Raw genomic sequence first — 22,911 nt, 5'->3', positions numbered from 1 at the left:
CTATAAGTGACTTCATGTTGACAAACGATATTTGCTTAAAACAATGTAAAGCATAGCTTACAATTGGTTGAACATTTTCAGTTGCTATATTTTAGTTATAAGCTATTGACTTATTTGTATTCTCAAAGTTTTTTATCAATTAATAAATACATAAAATATACACACCTATATCCAAGACTGCCAAGTAGCAGCAATTTGTGTTCATGTTGGGTACTCTTTCATATATTTGACAACTTGAAATATTCCTTCTAGTGGTGCCTACAGACTGCATATAAATTTATTTAAAAAAGTATCCATACTGGACTTTATTCTCTTTGTTTCCGTTCTTATTTCTCCCTCACTTTATTTTCAGATAAACAATGTATTCCAGTATTTTTTCAAAGTAGACAGTACAACCGAGTTAAATGCGCTCCAAAATTTAGCGCACCAGCTAAGAAAACAAAGCGTAGATATAAACGTTTTTTAAGCATTGATGAGTGCTCTAAGGTGTACTGAATTTGTTCTTCAAATTACTCAAATGTATCATACAAGGCTAGTCTTTCATTAATGCAGTTACCTTAGCAATTGTTTTTATCAAAAGGGATACAACAGAATGGCAACACTAGGGATAGGGCAGGATGTATAATAATTAGATGCAACTCCTAAGATCTGGAGAACTTTTGGCCCTCCAGATGTTGCTGAGCTACAAGTCCCATCAGCCCCAGTAAGCACATCCAATGGACAGGAATGATGGAAGTTGCAGTTCAGCAACTTCTGGAAGGTGAAAAGTTCTCCAAACCTGTCGTAACTGCATGTGAAGTGACTGCAGGGAGCCTAAGCAGAAAGTCCTCTCAGTATACCAACCTTTGCTGCCTCTTAAAATATGCGCCCAATGGAACAGGGATTTGTGGGAAAGCTTGAAGGTAAATAGCCCACTGCTTTTTATGTTGGTTTGGTTACGATTTCTATCTAAATTAGCTTAGCACTTAAGGATTTGTCTAAAGCAGCGATGGCCAAACTTGGTCCTCCAGCTGTTTTGGGACTACAACTCCCATCATCCCTAACTAACAGGACTAGTGGTCAGAGATGATGGGAACTGTAGTCCCAAAACAGCTGGAGGGCCAAGTTTGGCCATCACTGGTCTAAAGCAATCCTCTCAGTTTCCCAAACATATTCCCAATGCTAAGATACAGTATAAGGAGAGGGTAAAATTGAGAATGTTACCTGTAGCAGAATAAACTTGGATTATGCACATGATGATGCAGGTAACGATCAAGCCACCTAGAGTTTAGAACCTGTCACTAAGGAGGTGTCTTAGCATACTAACAAGTGGCAGAAATAGTAAAAATATAAGTCAAGCATGAACCTGCTATTGCATGTGCCACATAATATGCATATCTTATGGTGAGATGCATTAGTTTATACATCTGTCTCTCACAACATACAAAAAAAGTGCTGGTTTCCTTGCAAGGACAGCTTTGCATGTCTGTCTCACATTATCACAGGTAAGTAGCCCTACATTGATTTAAAGGGACAGCAGGCTACATAGGCATGTTGCCTTCCAGTACATAACAATTACAGAAATTCACACACATCAGGAAAAAAATGACTGGAAATTGAAATCCATATTTAAAAGCTACTGATACTTTGTCTCAAAACACTACTCTTGCATTATTGCAAATTGCAATAAGCTTTCCCTACTGTTGAAGATTTCTCCAGAATTGCCTGAAACATTAAAATGATTATACAGATGGATATTGAGAACATTTAGAGAGGCAGAAATTACTTCTCAATGGTTAATTCAAAATAAATGTGGACTTGAATTGTGGCTCATTCAGAGATGATATGCAACAGTTCAGCAACTGGAAGATTCAGCCAAATGCTGCTTTTCATTTACTGCAGTTCAGACCATAAGGATTTGGGTCAGTTCTTCTGCAGGGATATGTAATATAGTCAGGTTCAAAACACAGAACAAGGGCATTTTTTGAAGTTCTACCTCCTAATCCCAAGACAGTATCTCCATTGAAATGCAGTTTCTCTCAGGAGTCACTGGCCCAATGCCACAAAGAATGGCAGAAGCTGAAGACCGCTTTTAATTTTAAAAAAGTACCTAGTCCTCTTAGAAAGCTATGGAGCAAAATTTGCAAGTACCTTTTAAAGGGATTTTGGGGAAATGCACCAGTGGCTCCCGTCCCCCGTCAGTGTTTCTGGCCAATGAGTGAAGTTACAGCTAGATTTGTCTGACATCTGTTACTGTCTATAAGTTATGTTCTATGCAATAGATGTGGGTGGGTGGGTGCTACGTAATCCCCATCCCCTCAAAAGGCAAATATAAAAACTTTGCAAAGGGGCTTAGGCTTATCTTCTGCTGTGCAGGAGCTAAAGATCAGGCCGTTATTAAGAATTTATCACATAGTTAACCCATATAAGGTCTATTCTGATAATCTCTGCGTTTAATGGGGCTTACTCTCAGGTAAGTTGGCACAGGATGGCAGCCTTGGCATTGGGAAAAACCAGGGTTCTTGTGCCTTTAACATCTGCATGGCAGGCAGAAATTAAACGTATGGAAATAGCATGGAGAAAGCTTCACTATGACATTAAGGTAAAGGTAAATGACTCCTGGATGGTTAAGTCCAGTCAAAGGCAACTGGGGTGCGGCACTCATCTTGCTTCTGGCCAAGGGAGCTGGCATTTGTCCACAGACAACTTTCTAGGTCATGTGGTCAGCATGACTAAACCACTTCTGGCACAACAGAACACCATGATGGAAGCCAGATCATATGGAAACGCCGTTTTCCTTTCTGCCGCAGCAGTACCTATTTATCTACTTGCACTGGTATGCTTTTGAACTGCTAGGTTCAAAACCGCTAGGCACTCTTAATTTTGTGGTATGCCCCACCACCCAGCAGCCATTTTGTGATTGGTGCTGTCAGCACTCAAAATTCGAAATGTTTGCACTTGTCTAAAAAGGTTGGTGGCCCCTGGTCTATCTGAATCCAAGAAATTGGATTGTAACTAAACTGAAGAAAAATAGGAAGTGTAATTGACAGTGCAATCCTATATATTTTTACTCAAAAGCCAGCCCCTTTGGGTTCAATGTGGCTTACTTTCAGGTAAGCAGGTATAGGATTACAACCTAAAAGACTTGTTTCCTTCCTATGCCTTCTCAATTTTATGATCAAAGTAAGTTTGAAACACTGTAATGACCTGTTTAAACAAGTCTCAAAGGAGCTACAAAGGGGGAATATGTGATTAAGGTGGTTTCAGCTACTTTTCTAAGGCTGGACTCAGGAGATAATGTGAAAAGTTTTTTATTATTAATCAAAAGTTAACAGCAACAGGCACATTAAAATGAGTATGGCAAAGCCTTTTACAAATGGCTTTACACTGAAGCTCTCTCCCAAAAATGGCTGTTGCAAACTGTAAACAGAATGGAATAAACAGTCTTTACAGTAACAAGGGAAATACAAATGAACAAAAAGAAAGCACCAATTCCTCAAAATAGATTACAGTTGTGCTTACAGTACTTAAAACAATGTAAAAAACAAATTACAAAAAAGGAATGCTTGAAGATTAAAAATTAGTCCTTAAAATTTGTCCTTAAAAACATTTTCTCCTTTTCACATCAAAAAACCCCATAATGGGGAGCATTTCAGTAGAGGGAGGAATAAGTAAACAATGCACTTTTTCAATCAACAACAAAATTTGGTCACTTAGCTTTGTGCATAGTTTAAGGCAGCTGTAGCAACCTGTTCCTTTCCCCCCTGTGGCTGCTCATGAAAATGTCACATTCTAAAAAGAATAAATAAAAAAACATTGCCTTTCAAATCCTTCCTATTGTTCCCTTTCTCCCCCAACCCACCCCCATCCCCAAGTATTCTCTCTCTCTCTCTCTCTCTCTCTCTCACACACACACACACACACACACACAAACGAACACACACACACACACACACTGCAGCGAAAGGGGCATTTGTACCCTTGTTCTGAAGGACACACTTCCCATCCCACTTTATTTCAGATTGGCAAATACCCTGAGCTGTTTCTGGTGTTCATAATCATTCCACCTGTTTTCCCTTGCATGTGCAGTTCAAGTGTACAATAGTGAAAACAACATGCAAATGTTTCCACGGCAGAATCTTAACACAATGAACACTCTTCTTCTCCTCCTCTTTACCATCCCACATCCCCTCCCAAAATCCAGAAGTATTTCTGCCCACTGTAATTGCATTCCCATTCTGCACTGGAGTAAAAGCTTGGCTGTGCTTTATGTAAAAAAATGCTCTTTCCAATGCACAGCCAAAATTATGACACATGGGATACTTTCTTTTTTACTAGCAGGAAAATGAGCTGCAGTTTCAGATTTGATCTCTTTGTTTTCCTTTTTAAAAAAATTAGTGGTTCCTTCACAGCCATGCAGAAAGATTAATTTAGAACCTATAGTTTCCAAGTACATTTGTAAACATCAGTTCTTGCCAGAGGCATCCAAGTAGGGGCACTTCACTCTTCCACATTTTGGACAAGGACTGAATGAGTCTTGTTAAATTCCAAGAGAAGGAATCATCCACCATGTCATGTGGCAACTTTGAAGGCCTGATTTCAAATTTTCTCTAAAAACAAATAAAAACAAAGCAATGTGGCACGTAACAATATTTTCTTGTACTTTCCCCTCGGTCAAGCTTCAACCACTCCTCTGGTTTGCATATTCAAGGATCCATGCAGAAGCCAAACAAGGCATATGCATATTGCTCTATGTTCAGGTCTTGTGACTGAAAACTGGGTTCAAATGATTTATCAAAGGAAAAACTTGGAAATAAATAATGCTGGCATTGTTTACACTGAAACCTTGGCAGTCAGACAAAATTTATCCTCAAACCCTGTTCCATAGATACCAGGCAAGAGGCAGTTTTTGTTAAGCAGATCCTGGGATCAGGATAGTCGGTGTTCCTGAGGTATAACATCAGAGTCCATTTCCTCAAATGCAGGATCAGTATCATCACCACTGCTGGATTGTTCTCTCTGCACACCCTTCCAGCTAGCTTTATTCAATCCCAAATGACCAAGCATCGTTTGAGATAGTCTGGTGTTTGAGAAACGAGCCCACTCTGTGAATAATGGTTCCACCAAATAGGTCATAAAACCTAATGAGAAAAAACATCTTGGAATTAGAACCCCAGAAACAAGAGACTGTGTTTTCCATGTAACATTTCAATATTAAGAGTTATTTGAATGAGTTTACTGTGTTTTATCTTCCTGTACTTATTACATTTGCCCAGAGTGCTTTTCGAAAGGCAATTTATAAACTAAATAAAATAATATATACGTTTTAGTACAAATGCAAAATAAAGCAGCACAGAAGCTCTCTCTCTCAAGCCCTAAGGAATACAACATATTTTTTTGTGTAGAGTTGAGACTGCTACTGAGTCACACAAAAACTGCTGGGTTCAAAAGATCTCATATTGGTCAGATCAGTAACCATAAACATTTGCTGCTTCAAACTGATCAGGTAAAGGAAAGCCCTCTGATTTCACCATGCTGCTATGACAGGAAACATGTGGTAGTGCAAGTCATGAATCAAGTAAGGGACTTTATGGGTAAATACTGGTCAAGAAATTTAAATGTTGTTTCTTTTTGTTACTAGCTTTCAATTGCTTGAGGCCAAACATGCTGGAGACTTGTGTGCATAGCAACTCCTTCCTCCACATCAAACCAGGATGTGCGGAAAGGAGTTGTGCATGCAAGTCTCCATGGTTTGCTGTGATGACCAAATAAGACATGCTGACCATAGTTTGCCTACAACCCAGAATTAAAAAACACACTTCAAACCAAATTTCCAACTCTGGAAACACAGCATCAAGCAAATGGAACATTTCCTCCCACTGCTCCACCCCCACCACTGTGCAATTCCTGAATCTGTTCTGTGGATTCCCCCAAACCCTCTTGAGCAGATCTGGGAGGGCAGAGGGGGCACCACTTGCAGTAGCAAAACTCTTTCATTGAATACTGCCAATGTTGTTTAAATTTCCATCTTTTAAAAATAGTAAAAATAATAAATTTGTATACCGTCCTTCATCCATGAATCTCAGGGTGATTCCTAAGTAGCCCAGTAGAAAACAAGCACCGTCTTTAAAATAAATAATTTGCCACAAAATTGAATCTGACCTAAAGTCACAATTAAAGCCTCTTCACAAGCAGCTGTCAGAATTTATCCAGGCAAAGAAATATAAATGCCAGATGAGAAAACAGAAAACTCTCTCTATACACTTCCTATTTCATGGAAATGAAAATTTCAATAACAACAAAACATAGGGTAGCATTCACTAAACTTAACTCAACAGTAGTTAACTGAAATTAATAGACCTAACTTGGACGTGTTCATCATTTCAGTGGGTCTACACTGAGTAAAACTAAGCTGAATACCACCCAAAATGTTCTCTTAAAAACTGTCAAAGACTTTTAAAACTAAACATCACACAGTTTATCTTCCCTATATTATATATTAATGGAAACTATAGTAACTTATCACATAGATCTGTAGTTACCAATCTGGATGTTGGCAATGGTTTCTGTCTGTCGATCACACAGCGGACTCACGCCCAAGCAGTATTTTTTCTCAACATCTCCTACAAACAGAATACCAATTTAATAAGCCGTTTTCTACAATTCAACAAAACTGAAAGTGTTAAGGTTTTTCATTAAACTATTATTAATGTTAACAGATACCAGACAGATCTAAGAAATGTAACTTCAGTTGTTTAATATAGCTGCCGTATTTAAAACCACAGCTTTATCATTTGAACACTAGCTTCATAACTGTTTACAAATATAAATGATCTAGCATATATGATCTAGCATTTTGTTGTAATGCTCATGAAATGAAGTACTAACAATTATTTTTTCTAAATGTTAATTCTATAATGCAACAAGCTGTCACTCTGCTTTGGAACACGTTTTTAAAAGAAAAGCCTGACTAGCTTTTCAGATATCTTTTAATTGCATAACTTTCTAAAGAACTGCCTGAAGTCATTGATATTATAGTTTGAAGTCTTGTTTCTTCTGTTATGTTTTACTCCAAGAAGATCCATTTATCCTAAACAGAACCTAATAAGGCAGACACGTATATTCAAAATATTTTTTTCAATGTGATCACATTGAGATCCCAAGAATAAACTTTGCAGGTAGTTCTTAGAAATATTAAATAATACTTTTTTTCAATTTTTTAATCGTATCTATTCTTTTTAAAATTTTAAGTTTTGTAACTTCAATTTAAAATTTAAAGTAAGTCCATCTTGTGACATATATTAAAGCCCATGAGGTTCTGAAGAGATTGGTGTTTTTAGTTTTGACTTATCTCAATGCTGGGCTGAGCAACAAGATGAGATAAAATGCTAAAATTTAGATTTAAACTTAGTTTTTATCATTCAACAAGTGTACAAAATATTGAGAAAATTGGATAACATGAGGTAAAAAAGTTGGATCACTTGATATGGAATTACCCAGCAAGAAAGTTACCCATTTATCTCTCCATGAGCAAATGTAACTTGAAAGATCAGTAGCATGTTTTCCATTATGAATTTTTCCATTAAAAAATACATCACGAGTTGAACTACTTCACAAGGCCTGTAGCACGCCATAATTATCACTATTGTAATAATCTCTCATACAAGAATGGTTTGCAGAAAGTTTGTAGGTGAACTTTCAGGCTGTAGATCCAAACCACAGGGCCAAGTTAGCTGCTTCAGGTTCAAAATCTTCCACTCCCTGCCTTAAAAACCGTATTGTTGAAATACATAAATGCATTTTAAAAACAAAAAATCCTAAGTGAGGAAAGTGACAAGACTTAACCAACCTTTGATTGCTACTTGAAGGAAAATCGCTGCTTGTGAGAAGTGATAATGATCCAGTAACAGTATATTGTACTCAAAAGCTGAGCTAATGAGTAGGCATTGGTTGCTATCAATATCATTAATAGCTTAAAGGTAAAGGTAAAGGGACCCCTGACAATTAAGTCCAGTCGCAAACGACTCTGGGGTTGCGGCGCTCATCTCGCTTTACAGGCCGAGGGAGCTGGCGTTTGTCCGCTTCCGCAGACAGTTTTTCCGGGTCATGTGGCCAGCATGACTAAGCCACTTCTGGCGAAACCAGAGCAGCGCACCGAAGCACTGTTTACCTTCCTGCTGGAGAGGTACCTATTTATCTACTTGCACTATATGCTTTTGAACTGCTAGGTTGGCAGGAGCTGGGACCGAAAAATGGGAGCTCACCTCACCCCGTTACAGGGATTCAAACCGACGACCTTTCGATCGGCAAGCCGAAGTTAGTTAATGCAATACCAGTGAAGATCTGCACAGTTAAAAGGTTTTATATACAATTTCAAAAAGTGCAAGATTCCAGAAACCTAACTGCGATTCGTCTCAATTGCACTGACACCTTAAAACACAAAACGGTGTGTCCAACCTTTTAACTTGCATAGCACAGTCCTAAATAATTTTTAATCATCAAGCAATTCTACGGAGATAAATTCAGCTTTTTTTTCTCAATACATGTGGCTTTGGACTGAAGCAGCAGGTGAAAGTAAAGCCTTTATTACTGTGAAATAGCTTCTCATCCAGTTAAAGTTAAGGTAAGCAGAAATGTCAAGTGTTCTATGAAGCTGCAATCTATACAGTAAAAATGGTCTGAGGAAACCATACAAGGTGCATTCATTGCAAATAATAAAATTTTCTATTTTCTGTAAGAGCCATACTTCACTACAGTTCTTTTATCATTTTGTTTCACACTCCATCGTGAAATCACTTTTCGCTACTTGCCTTGATGAAAGAATTCTTCTGTTACTTTTTCACTCCACTGCTTGCTTAATTCCCAAGTCCGGCAGGGGTTGCAAATATCAGCACATTTCAAAGCCATCTAGTAAATAAGACAAACCATCAACATATTATGCCAGATACTGTGGCCTGCTAACAAATACACACTTCAGTTTTGCAACTTCAGATGATGCAAAGTGTCACATGGCACAATGGGTCAGTGCATCTGGCTGTTAAAAAGAAGGTTGGTGGTTTAGGCCACCCAGGGATGGCTGTGAGCAGGATTCCTGCATTGCGGGAGGCTGACTAGATGACCCTGTCAGTCCCTTCCAACTCCTTGATTCTGTGACTTCTAAGTCAGCTTCTTTTAAAATCCTTAACAATATGTAATGGACAAGTGATACCGAGCAAAGGGGGCTACAATGCAGCACACATGTGGATAACTATCACTAAATCCAATGTAACTTAGCTGAACAAGCGGTGTGTTTTGGGAAGGAAATATGTTTATGAGTTAACCTCTCCCAGAAACATCAATGCAATCTTGGATAATTATGAAGACATTCATCTTCCATAGCACCAATAAAGAAGTCTGATAGCAAGCAATATCACTTTAATATGGCTATGTCTGGTTATCATGAAAGATCATTCATCAATACACTGCACTTCATCCTTCACCATTTACGAATGCCTGCCTGTAAACTAATGCAACGTTGCTTTTATTTCTTTTTAAAATTTGTATCCCACCCTTCCTCCAAAAGGAGCCCAGGGCAACAGAGCACACTGTTTTGGCTATGGAATGTTAAACTACAGAACTCACTCCCACAAGAAGCAGTGATGGCCATTTACATGGATGGCTTTAAAAATGGATTAGACAAATTTATGGAGGATAAGCCTATCAGTGACTACCAACCATGATGACTTCACTATTGGAGACAGTATGCCTCTAAATACCAGTGCTGGGAATCACGAAGGGGAAAATACTGTTGCACTCAGGTCCAGCATGTGGTTTCCCATAGGCATCAGGTTGGTCATGTTGAGAGCAGAACAGATTAGATGGGACTGTGGCCTGATCCAGCAGGGCTCTTCTTACATTCTTATGCTATTGCTTTCTTGTTTGGAAAAGTTTCAGAAGCAAGACTGGATTAAGGTGGTTGAGGGTCTGTTGAAATGCCAAGAATAGGGCCCCCTTCTCATCCTTGTTTTTGACCACTTCTTGGTTTGGGCCACTTACCAACTCCCAGCCTAGCCTAACTACAAGGCTGCTATGAATACATATAAGGAAGTATAAAATGGCTGCAAATGGGGATTTAATGTTTGGAGGCAACAAAACTGTGGTTCCTTTAATCAGAACAATGCATTTCTGTACTATAAATGGCAATGTTTTTCAGCTTTCTCTCACTCAAATTAGCATACCTCCAAAGCTTCAATGAATCTTAATCCGGCCTGATTATGGCATGCTTTAGACGCACAAGTCCCACTTGTGTTCAATGGTGCTTACTTCCATGTTAATGAGCACAGGGGACTGATTCCTAAGGAGTTATTTTAGGCCTGTAGCCACTGGGGCTGGAGGCTGTGGAAAGCAATTTGATTGTTTTACTTGTACAGGTAAAATAGTAAGAAAAGCAGGTAGCTAGCATTTTTCCTAAGTGCTCAGTTAAAAAAAGCTACTCTCACTTCCCAACATTCTGCAACAACAGCAAGATCACTTAGATAATTAACAGGATTTTAAAGTGTTAAAGAATATCTTTTTAAAAATAATTTCAATTGTTTTAAGATTGTAGTGAACAGAATAAGATAAACACTTGCTACTGAGTTGCAACCATTTTACTGGCAAATGGAATATCTAAGTTTTCTGTACTAGAAAACTATTTTTGTTAGAACTATGCCATCAGATAACACATAAGGCCATCTTCAAACCTACATGCATCAACCAAAAATTATTGTACAGTAGACGGCAAAGCAGTTGTTACTGAACAGTTGTACTACTTTTCTATTTAGGGACCAAACAATTACCTGAAGAATGAGATGACGATGATTTTCCTCTGTTAAGCATAAATCTTCCTTGTCCAAATGACTGCGAAATAGGGATAGATATTCATTTTGCCGACTGATATCAGTGGCAAGTATCAGTGCTCCTATCTGGCTTTCCATCAGCTGCCTTAAATTGGAGATACACAGAAAGAAGAATGAAATAAGTGACCAACATGTAAACAGTCTTTGTTAACTTTACACAAAATTCAGGCCAACCCTGATTAAATTACGATAAAATACAGTTTTGTTAACAAACTAAGACCCAGTTCAACAGTTCAATAATTTAACAAAGTCTTCATATCACTCAATTTTTTTGTGATAAACATGAAAAGTGTACACTTTACAAGTGTAGCAAGTTAGGCATCAAGAATTGTTTTGTTTTGATTGGAGTGGATGGGATACAATTGCCTTCATCATATGAAGCTGCAGTAAATTATATTTGGAAATGTGTTTTTACTTCCAATTCACATCCATTTAAAATGTTCCGCAATATATTTTCCATAGATGCATGTGATACTGCAAATCTGACACATACCTGTTTTCTAGTGACATATGTGCAAATAATCCAGATTCTCTCAACAATCCCACTGCAGATCTCCAGTGGTGATTTTCCAATACTGAGGTATTCTGAAAAAAAGGGGAAGAGGAAGAGAGAGAATTATGGTTATCAAATATTCATTGAATTCTGAATTGTATTTTCAAGAATGAACAATCCTTTATGCCAATACTTCACTAGGGGATAGACAGGGGGAGTACAACCTCTCCTGGTTGTCTCTGCGGCTTTCAGTGTCATCCATGATCACATCCTTCAGAATTCTCTATCCAACTTGGGACTAGGCAATATTGTGGCTCAAAATGGCTCCAGTCCTACCTTAGGGGAAAGTTCCAGCATGTGGTGCAGGGGCCTATGGATGGCATAAAGTTTAATTTCATCTCCCATGCTTTTTCAACATCTACATGAAATCACTGGGAGGTTACCCAGAGCTTTGGGATACGGCATCATCAGTATGCAGAAGATGCTACCCAGCTCTCTCATTTACACCTTTGGATTCCAGAATGTGGCTGCTGGAAGAAGCTTTCCATTCAGACCATCGTTACATAGCTCTTCTATGAGCTTCACTGGTTACCGGTTTGCTCCCAGGCACTGGCTTTGATGTTAAAAACCTTAAATCACACAAGGTCTGCCCCAACTAATTTCAGCTTCAGGTTGTTGTGCAATAGGCACCCCAAGCTGGACAATTTAGCTTGTACACCTTTTCTGGTTGGCCATGCCCAGCTGTCAATCATATGACATCAGGTAATTGACACGTAAAGCACAATCCCAACTGTTCCTTGGCAGCAGAGCTTGCATTTGGTGCTATTTAATTATTATGCTAAACGCAACCCCGGCTGGATTGATTCCTCGTGGGAATTGCAGCTCCTAAGCGGGGAAGTTTTCTGCTGAAAGCAGCATGGCTTGCATTCAGCGCTGAACTGAAACAACACCAAATACAAGACACAATGTTTTCTGCCAGATTTAGGCCTTCCCAGCAGTCAAAGATTGCTCCCAGAGGTGTGGCCACTTTTTGAGCCAATCCAATCCCCAAAGCTGCTATAAATAATTAAATCACTCCTTTAAAAATCTCTTCCACCAAGAATTTGTGACTACCAGCAAGTAAGCATTTTTGCACTTGGTTATGTTTTTCTGAACAGAAATATTTTTCCTCACGTACCTTGTATAAAGTTGCTAAATAATGGTTTGTTTTAATAAGGAAAGGCTGATTAACACCTGGGTGATCCAAATCATGAGTGGCAGCTGCAATTAAGCCAAGAAGAGTATCCCATGGAGTCAGGGACTGGGAAAGCTGTAATATATAAAGCATGGCCACATGAATATTCACTACTGACACTTCAAGCAAACTTGGGTTGCACCTGTTCTTTTAGAAAATGCACTGAATTTCATCTTTCAATGCATCAAATTCTTCTTTCATTTATTTATACTTTTATCTAGAATATAGGATTCAGAGTTCTCTGTAGGAAGACCAATAATAAAGCAGTAAGGGAGGTGTACATTTTTATTACACAAAACTAGTATTTACTTATTTGTTTTTTAAAAAGGCTGGTCCTATGCCACATGAAATCGGCTTTTGAAACTGTCTAACTTCTTTGCTGAAAATTGTTAAGGAGATATTTTTACCTTAGGTTCTTTTAAAAAACAGTGCATGGCCTGAGTCACATCAGCAGCATGAACTGCATTGTGGTATGGGTTGTGACTGTGGTAATCTTCTTGAACCATTACTACAAATGAGAAGAAATCTTGCATTAATTTACCTTCCATATCATTGTGCACTTTTATTTTATAAGTTACTGTTGAAAAACCAAACAGCGTTGGTCACACATTCAGCCAGCAGCAGTCTGAGCCCATGATCCTCCTTCCACCATGCAGATTATCTTCAGTGAAAATCAGGCTGTATGCACTAGAATATCTGTCCATAAAGTCCCAGTGCACATTATTTCCCCTACAGCTAAATGGTGGAGGAGTAATCATGTAAACTAGGCGTTTGCCCTTATTAAGTGCTCACATAGAGGATCGAACTCACACTTTACATAGCATATAAATTTTAGAAGAAACTTACACCACTCAACCATATTACTGTGGAACGCCCTCCCACCAGATGTCAAAGAGAACAACAACTACCAGACTTTTAGAAGACATCTGAAGGCAGCCCTGTTTAGGGAGCTTTTAATGTTTGATGTATCATAGTATTTTAATATTCTTTTGGAGGCCGCCCAGAGTGGCTGGGGAAACCCAGCCAGATGGGCGGGGTATAAATAATAAATTATTATTATTATTATTATTATTATTATTATTATTATTATTACTATTGCAGCATTCTAGACACAACTAAAAGTATAAACGAAGGCATATACAGTTGTGCCTCCAACTCAACAGACCAGTACAGTGGTGCCTCGCAAGACGAAATTAATCCGTTCCGCGAGAGTCTTCGTCTAGCGGTTTTTTCGTCTTGCGAAGCAACCCTATTAGCGGCTTAACGGATTAGCGCTATTAGCGGTTTAGCGGCTATTAAAGGCTTAAAGGCTTAGGGGATTAGCTGCTAAAAGGCTATTAAAGGCTATTAAAGGCTTAGCAGATTAGATAAAGGGGGGGGGAAAGCGAAAAAAAAATCTCTAGACTCGCAAGACATTTTCGTCTTGCGAAGCAAGCCCATAGGGAAATTCGACCTGCGAAGCAACTCAAAAACGGAAAACCCTTTCGTCTAGCGGGTTTTCCGTCTTGCGAGGCATTCGTCTTGCGGGGCACCACTGTATATTATTAAAGCAGAAACACCTTCGTGTGTGTGTGTGTGTGTGTGTGTGTGTGTGTTGACTACAACAGTATCCAATTATAAACAGTTCTGCCAGTACTTTAGCTATGCAATAGAACTTCCCTGCTCTTCCCATTTTCCACATGACCAGTAAATCTGCTCCAGAGGGTTGTGCGACCCCCACAGAACAGATTTAGAGAGTATGCAGGGAGGGGGAGGGGAAGTTCTATTGCACAGCTAAAAGCCCTTGCTTTAGAAGAATTGTTCAGCTGGATACTAACCCAAAGGGCTTACACATGTCAAAACTATCCATGAGGATATAAGCTGTAGGACTGGGCTTCAATAATAGTTCTCTTCATAGAGGATTTCAAACAAATCCAGTCTCCCCCCCCCCCAAAAAAAAAAAAATTAAAAAAATTGGGCATGCTTATAAAGAATGTGGTTTTATATTAATTTTAAAAAATAAGAATAAGGTTACTAGGACAGGAAGCAGACCAGCGTATTAGTTTTTTAAACTTTAAGAAATTTAGGGGGAAATAAAGATTTCCTTACTCACAGGGTTTTAGCCATATAAAGAATATAATATAATTGCATGCATCAAACAAATAATTGACAAACAGTGCCTGGTCTTTGATGGCATTACCATTGCTAAGCCTTGACAATTTATTTCAAAAGCTAACATATCTGGGACAAAATAAAGCCTGTTCTTTAGGAGTAACTGCTTCTCCACTGCCCTCACAAGAATAAGCAGGTTTGTCTCTTTACTACACTACTTAGAGAAATGTGAATTACAGAACATGCTAATCTCCATTTTTCATTTTATAAAGCAAAATACATACACCCATGTGTACTTGCATTATATATTAATTTAGCATTTAGTAGATGCACAATGGCAATTGCTGCCTCAGAAATGCAGGTTCAAAATACAGTAATTTGAATTTGCTGTAATCAAGGCAAGTTTTATTGTTTATTCTGAACTATCAAAAGTTATCTAATTCCTTTGCTCTCTCTCTCTCTCATCCTTTAGGTTTCCATTAACTGATTTTCCAAAATAAAGTACAGAATGGAATAAAGCTGTTCTATAATAGGAAAACCCCATTATACAAAATGCATTTTTATGCAGATCTAAATGTAACATTGAAACAAAAACCTTTATTGACTAGTGTTTTATATTGTTTACTAAACAACACAGCTGTAACACAATTGTTGCAAAAGAGTCACCTTTCTTTCTCCAAGGAAGCATTTTAGATGTGGGTTCCTCTCATTTTTCAGTAATATTTTAATGCAGGCTTCCATACAGTTAAGCACATCTGTTGTGGTTTGCAGTGCTTTTTGAAGCATGGTTGGATGTGGTGGGGCGAATGGCAACTGCTGGCTAGCACCTGTGTCATGCAACATTCTTTCCTCCCACCCACCAGTAAACGGTATACAGCAGGCTTTTAAAAAGTCTTTAGAAGATGAGTGTCCACTTTTAACAGAAACACTTTAAAACCTGCAAAATAAATTGGCAACTAGCATGACAGTAACAGCAATACCCACCATTTCATGAGTCTATCACCCTTTTCTCTCTTCTCCCCAGTTTTTTAGGGCTCTCCATGCTGGACAGCATAATTTGAAGTAGCAAATGGGCTGTTGTACCCTATTTTTGCAAAACTGACTTAAGTGAACCTCTGAAAATGTTTACCTAAAAATCGGCGGAGCTTCATTGTATCTAGTTGGAAGTGCTCTACAAGTCCATGAAGATTAAACAGGTGGAAGGTTAAGGTGACTAAACTGTTTCCTAAAAAAACCAAAAAACACAAAATCATCTTTAATGGGAAGCATCAAAAATGTAGACAGGCTAAATGTTTTAAGGCACTCTACTGCATGGGCCTGAAGCAAGTCATTCATAGAGCACATGCTTCCAGACCAGCTACAAGAAATCTTACTTACTAGTTTTTGTAAGTAACTGACAGCTAATATTCTATTATCTCTATTATCCACATTACAGTACTAGCAAATCTCTGTGGTATACTACCATCACAAGCCAAGTTACCTGATCCACAGAACAAGCTAATGATTAAGAATTTCAAGCACATTTTGTTTCTATTTTTTACTCGTGCAGAATAGTAATTAAAGCTTAAAGATTTAGTGTTTGTACTTCAGTGTAAAACATCTGATCCATCAGCAATGAATTGGGACTGAGAAAAATCTCTCTCGGTAATGCAAAGTGAACCCATCAGTTTAATAGCATTTGTCAGTTCTTCAGAATTTTATAAAAACACAGATCTCATATAAATGAAATTGTGAAATGTAACACATTTTTAGTTTAAAGGAGGGAGAGGCTCCTTCAAAGAAAGATTTTGCCAAGGGCTTTAATATAGCATCCCAATGCCATCTGTGCCTCTGGATGCTCAAATAAGAGCGGGGGGGGGGTGCAATCTTAAAGCTTCTACAAGTCTGTAAAAATAAATAAATGGGGGGGGGTGTTATGCATACTCATAAAGGTTGAGAACCACTTTAAAAATTCAGACTTCGTGGAATGTACCATCTCCTTTAAAAAACGTAACTTTATCTCATTTCACAGAAACAGCATAAGTGTCTAGCAAATGCTTCTCAGGAAAAGTGGTCAAATTTAACAATCAACTACATTCTGTAAAGCTAATCAATGAGAATTCAGTGGGTTTTAATACACATGGTAATATTTTTTACATTAAGAGGAAGAAAATTTAAAATATGGTAACCATACCCTACATAAATATTGCCCATTTCAAATATACAGTGTAAAACAGGTATTTAAAACTGAATATACTGGCTGTTTCAAGTTGTTTAAATCACAGGATTTCTTTCTCAGAGAGAAGTTATTCCCAACACTACAAATTTAAGTCCATACAGGATACGTGGTAATCAAGGTATAAAGGGCTGAATGTAAGGAATTAGCATATTTTTGTTGAAAATTACAAGGTCAAATGGGCTATCCATACCTGAATAATGCAGTATCAGTAGTGAGTCTGGGATGTGCACTTAGTGTTTGCATGAAACAGCCACTCATTCACAACTTTAAAAAGGAACTTTCTTCAATGCAAAGTAGGAGAAAGGGACTGGCTTAGCGCACAACTGACTTAAAGAGTAATATAAAAAAGCCACTAATCTTACCATTTGTTAACCTGTCAAAAAGGAAAATGTCAAAATTCCAGTTTCCAACTTTTTCTAGCATACACTGAAAGTAAAACAAAAAGAAAGTTTCACAAATAAGTTAAAAGCACTTATCTGAATACATTACTTATATGATTCACCTTCCTTTCACCCCACAAATCAAGACAGGATACTGAAAATGAACTAGCAAAGATGTAAAAGGTGACCAGTAGCATATTTGTAACCACACCACTTATTTCTGTTTCACAAACCCCAGAAACGGTCATTCTGCAACTGATCTTGCCTAATGGATCATAAATTGCAGCTAGCTGGCTTCTTACAGCCACAATGTTCTCTCATCTGGAAGTTACAATACTATCTTATATGGGAAAAGCATTGATAAACACTCTTTCCTTAAGATACACTGATCACCCAAACATAGCCAAATCTCAGTTTAATAAACAAGGATGTGCAAAAGCTTCATGCACTCCCATGTAGCCCTTTTGCTTCCACTTCACTCCTCCCTTCATTGGGGGACGGGACAAGCTAGAATATGAACCCATGGTTTAAAAGTTGGCTTCCATATAGCTCTCAACAGGAAGTATGGTTAACTGTGGCTTCCTAGCTTGTTCAATTCACACAAAAGGAGAAGCAAAGTGGGCTGTGTGTGAGTACATGAAGCTCATGCACATATTGGCTTACTAAAAAGATTTTATCAAGGGCTCTGAAAATGCTCAGTTTACACACTACTGCTTCAATCTTCTCATCCACATGAACAAACAAGCTATCACAGAGAATAGTTATATTGTGCCACATGTGCAAATCCACTGTACAGAGTAACAATACCCTAAGACTGATTTAAGCAGCCCTCTGTGGAAACAAGGGACAAACCTGTGCACAAGTCATTATACATATTTGTAAGGTAAAGGTAAAAAGGTAAAGGACCCCTGGACGCTTAAGTCCAGTCAAAGGCGACTATGGGGTGTGGCGCTCATCTTGCTTTCAGGCCGAGGGAGACGGCGTTTGTCCACAGACAGATTTCCGGGTCATGTGGCCAGCATGACTGAACCGCTTCTGGCGCAACGGAACACCTTGATGGAAACCAGAGCGCACGGAAAAGCCGTTTACCTTCCCGCCACAGTGGTACCTATTTATCTACTTGCAGTGGCTAGGACAGAGCAATAGGAGCTCACCTCATTGTGAAGATTCAAACCACCAACCTTCTGAGTGGCAAGTCCAAGAGGCTCAATGGTTTAGACCACAGCACCACCCGCATCCCAATATACATATACATATAGCTGCATATACGTATTTATGCACAGAATAAGCACAGCATCATATTGTGCCAGCCACTCCTGGAGCACATTCACAAACTATACCAGGGCAGGAAGAAAAAGTGGAACAAGTGGCTTTGGACCATAATTTAAGACTTTTTCTAGAGCATTGGCAGACATGACTTCTCCCTTACAAACAATACTAAAGAGGAAAACTTCAGTTTACTGTATGTATGATTATCTAGAAATATTTGTTCTTACTCAAGAGATGTCCAGTTTCTAAAACCACTAATGAAGTGAAAAGGGAGGGGGAATATCTGAGGGAAATAATGTTAGTTCTAGAGAACAAAAAGAGGCAGACTGAGTAAGGTATTGCCAATTATAACACAACTAAATGCAAACATATAATGAAGTTTCAGCATTTGACTTAGTTAACCAATTAGGTTTTATACTTCATTGCCTTTTAAGACATTTTAGTACAGCATCTACTATAATACAGACTCAGCTTGCCATCACAGTGAATGAATTTTCTGATCAGATTATTCAAACTATTTCCTGTTACCAACTGTAGTAATCTTATTATTGATTATTCTCATATCCTCATTTTTATTTTTGCTTTATTTACTTCTATGGAGGATAAATATAAGTCCAAAAGTATTTAGTACATGCAATACATGGTCACTTACAGATCTTAACACACATCAATATTTTTTTCATGGCAAAGTTATATGGTAGTTTCAAAAACAGACCTTAGCTTGTCCATTATAATCATCATCTAAAATGTTTGAAGAATTTGGAAGAGTGATACCACGGAAGAAACGGGAAGATCTCAAGTACCGCTGGAAACTCAGTAACCTTCGTATATTTCTTGCAGACACAGAAACATCAATTTCAGAATTTGCTGAGGGGGGAAATAAAGAGCCTTAAATGCATGATGAATCTATAAAACATTAAAAAATAGATCTATAAGAACAGCATTCAGTTCAAGCATTGTGTTCTGCACCATGATCACACAGGTTAACCTAACCCCTAACCTCAGCATATTTATAAATAGAACCATGGTAACCTAAAACAGTACTGCACATTTAGGGTTACAGCTATCAAAGTCAACCACTAACAGAAGGGAGGAGACTTTTTTTTTTTTTGCCATTTCCCTTTCACTATAGCACCCCCCCCCCACCCCACCAGTACTTCTCCCTGCTATTCTGGAGGATTCACAGCACAGTTCCAGAAAGTGCAAGCACCTGCAAAAAGGTGTAGGAAGGGAATAGTGAAAAGCATGGTCCCCCTTCTGTTACAGGATGCTGGGAACATGTTTTCCATAAAAGGAGCTTCATTCAGGGAATCTTAGGATCCAACTCTTGAATTCCAAACACACCAAAGCTATTGGAAAACTTGTTAGGCTTGTAATGGCTATCCTTGTACTACAATTATCATATAATTGCAACTAAACTGTTAACGTGGATTTACAAAACCCAATCCCCTGTTAAAATCAGTTTCAAGATTAAATTAGCAAATCACTACTGTGGTATATTTGATGTATTATAGTTTGATGTATTACAGTGAATAAATTCTTAAGATCTGCATCACACATAACACTACCAAAAAGTAAAATACACTGGGAAGGTTTGGTTCTGAAATGAATCTTAGGATTATGCACAGGTTAAATTTGAAACAGAGTTAAGCATCACTAAACATTAACAGTAAACTGAGATGGAGAGTGACGGGAGTGAGGAACTAACACATAAAGTGGTGGGTAGTTAACAATCCCATTCCTACCCCCAGTCTCTAGGTGCTGTTTCATTTGCACCAAGCAGAAAGCATTTATTTCCAAAGTGTACTTTTCATTTTACTATTTGTTCCTGCTATGGTTTCTTACAAGCACTACAGCCACTCCCCAACAAAGAGCATTCCTAATATTCGTGGAGTTATGGGACAATTAGGTCAGGAAAACAACTGTTCTGCTTCATCTTTTACTAGTATACTCTCTGCCATGAGAGTCACTGCAAGTCACCTCCTTCCTGGGCCTCTCAAGACTGTATGAGAAACTCCAGCCCATCCTACAGGAGATCACAGAGATCACATTGTGGCTTACCCAAACACCAGAATCTTCTCTTCTAGGATCTGGATTCCCACAGAACAAGGGGTGTCGCACATTACCTGAATAGCGTGGGAAGAGGCCACCCTCCAAAAAGCTAGCATGAAAAGGGAACTAAGGTATTTCTTGCTTTCTCTGAACTAAAATCTTATACTGTAGTTACAGGTAGGCAGCCGTGTTGGTCTGCCGTAGTCGAAACAAAATAAAAAAAATCCTTCCAGTAGCACCTTAGAGACCAACTAAGTTTGTTATTGGTATGAGCTTTCGTGTGCATGCACACTTCTTCAGATACCTTTCGTGCGTACACACAAAAGCTCATACCAGTAACAAACTTAGTTGGTCTCTAAGATGCTACTGGAAGGGTTTTTTAAAAAAGAAAGCCTTTTGTGTGAAAGGACCATGAGCTCAGTTCAGTTTTGTAGTGGAATGAATTCCTAGGCTTTGAATGGACTCAGAGGCACAATGTTATTTAATTCAACTATATATCTTTTGTACTTGGCTTAAGGTTTTAGTAAAAAAGAAACCAAAGAAGAGCCAACAAAGCTGAAGTTTCTCCACCTCTGCAATGGTCTGCACTACAGGTTTACTTACTTTAGGGGCAGACGAAAACGTTTCTCTATATCCAGGCATTTAGTTCATTAACATTCTATGCCTTTTAAATGTGTTTGTGGGAAGGGCTTGTTTACATTTTTGTTCTTGCTTTTATTATGTATTTCGTGTTCTCATCTTGTGGTTTTATGTTGTAAACTGCCCTGTGGGTTTTATTGTGTTTTCAGTTTGTGAACTATTAATAATGGATCTAGTTTGTTAAATTCAAGGTTCTTTCGTCTGCTTCCTTCAGTGGAATAAAAATGTTAATTATGTGGTGAACATCAAATCCTCTAAGACAGCTACACTTCATAGTGTGAAAAGCAAATTCTGAAATCCATTTTGTTTTTATCCTTCCCAAAATAAAAGAAGAATTTACAGTATAACCCTACCCACCCTACCAAGTTTACACATGAAACATTAATTTTAGCTAATCAAAAATAGTACACAGCAGTTTGGAAACCTTACACATGCTCCTAGTAACATACTAAAAAGTGAACTTCAACACTCTTCATTGCTAATAAGACACATTGTTCTCACAAGAACACAACCTTTCATCTTCCCCAGGCTCTCTTTTTACGTCTTGACATTTCCACAGGATTTTAAATCTTTCACCTCTACTTAAAGATCCCATGATCCTGATCAGAGATAAAAACCAGTCAGTCTGTTTTTTTATCGGAACCTAAGGTTTGAAAAGTTCTCTTCCATTCATTCTAGAACAAGTTTTTAAAAGACCTACACGAATGAAATAATGAGACTGTGTCTGTCCATAATAATCCCACGCAGCACTGATTATTTGGGGGTGTATCCAAGTGAAAAATTATTACACAAGAAGCATGCAAACTGGAGAAAACAGGGAAAGAACACATTATTGTTTTAAAAATAAACACCATCAGCCCAAATGAAATAAGTCACTCAAATAGGAGGAAGAAAAGGAAAGTAGAGAAATATGGGAAAGCATATAAAAAGGTAAATACAGTAAGCCCACAACTTATGCAGGGCATATGTTCTGTAGATTGTACCTAAAGTCAAAGTTGCACATAATCAAAACACAATGGGTTTAATGGAGGGCGGGACTGCCAAAGTCTTTTTTTCGTGGACAACTCCCCTCTTCCCAACCCCCTTTTTAATTTTTTTCCATTGCCAAGCAAGCTGAATGTGTACAAGTTAAATGTGCATAAGTTGTGAGCATACTGTATATCTCAAGATAACAATTTTTTAATTTTAATATACAATAGGCTGAGCTTTAAAATTATAAATTCCACACCCTCATATACTTATGCTCCAACTCAACTAATGTTTCAAAGGGTGATCAAAAGCACCCTTTACAAACTTAGTCTGTTTACACACTATTATACACCAACATGCTGCTGCTGTTGTTTACACCAATTCATAAACTGTAAAATTGAGCTCAGGGTCTGAATTCAAAACCTGATTGGGAGAAAAATGAAGCTTTGTGCTCCTTCCATTCACATTCATGAGGAATTAAAAAAAATAGTTTCAACTTGTTCTGTTTTGATAGAAATGAATGAAATTTGCAGACCTATTATCCATCTTGAGCAGATAGCACCAGCTGAATTTCTAGGAGGTTCATGGATTTTCTTTGCTGGGCACCTTTAAAATGTGATACTGCCCCCTCCACCCCAAAAAAGGAATAGTATTTTTATTTAGAGGGATAACTGAAAGAAATATGCAGGCATCATTGCCAGTTCTGAGGG

At 38.1% G+C, this 22,911-nt stretch overlaps 1 protein-coding gene across 3 annotated transcripts in view; it reads right to left on the bottom strand.

Annotated features, from left to right (window-relative positions):
* Positions 1–3,274: 3,274 nt before the first annotated feature.
* The window catches only part of PDE7A (phosphodiesterase 7A), a 51,676-nt gene continuing 32,039 nt past the window's right edge, over positions 3,275–22,911 (bottom strand). For 2 of the 3 annotated variants that reach the window (XM_081013518.1, XM_081013519.1), the window contains 10 exons: positions 19,257–19,408; positions 17,255–17,318; positions 15,804–15,899; positions 12,991–13,091; positions 12,527–12,658; positions 11,350–11,441; positions 10,797–10,941; positions 8,790–8,886; positions 6,522–6,602; positions 3,275–5,120 (listed from right to left, as the gene is read on the bottom strand). In XM_081013518.1, coding sequence (XP_080869644.1) covers positions 4,909–5,120; positions 6,522–6,602; positions 8,790–8,886; positions 10,797–10,941; positions 11,350–11,441; positions 12,527–12,658; positions 12,991–13,091; positions 15,804–15,899; positions 17,255–17,318; positions 19,257–19,408 — 1,172 coding nt within the window. In that variant the 3' untranslated portion in view covers positions 3,275–4,908. Of the gene's footprint in view, positions 5,121–6,521; positions 6,603–8,789; positions 8,887–10,796; positions 10,942–11,349; positions 11,442–12,526; positions 12,659–12,990; positions 13,092–15,803; positions 15,900–17,254; positions 17,319–19,256; positions 19,409–21,744; positions 21,880–22,911 lie in introns of those variants that run through there. The other variant, XM_081013520.1, reaches the window with a different exon arrangement.

The sequence above is a fragment of the Podarcis pityusensis genome (assembly GCF_964106645.2).
Source record: "Podarcis pityusensis genome assembly, chromosome: 7".
NCBI classification, from domain to species: domain Eukaryota; kingdom Metazoa; phylum Chordata; class Lepidosauria; order Squamata; family Lacertidae; genus Podarcis; species Podarcis pityusensis.
Note: the sequence above shows the minus strand (reverse complement) of the source record. Positions and strands in the feature narration are given on the sequence as shown.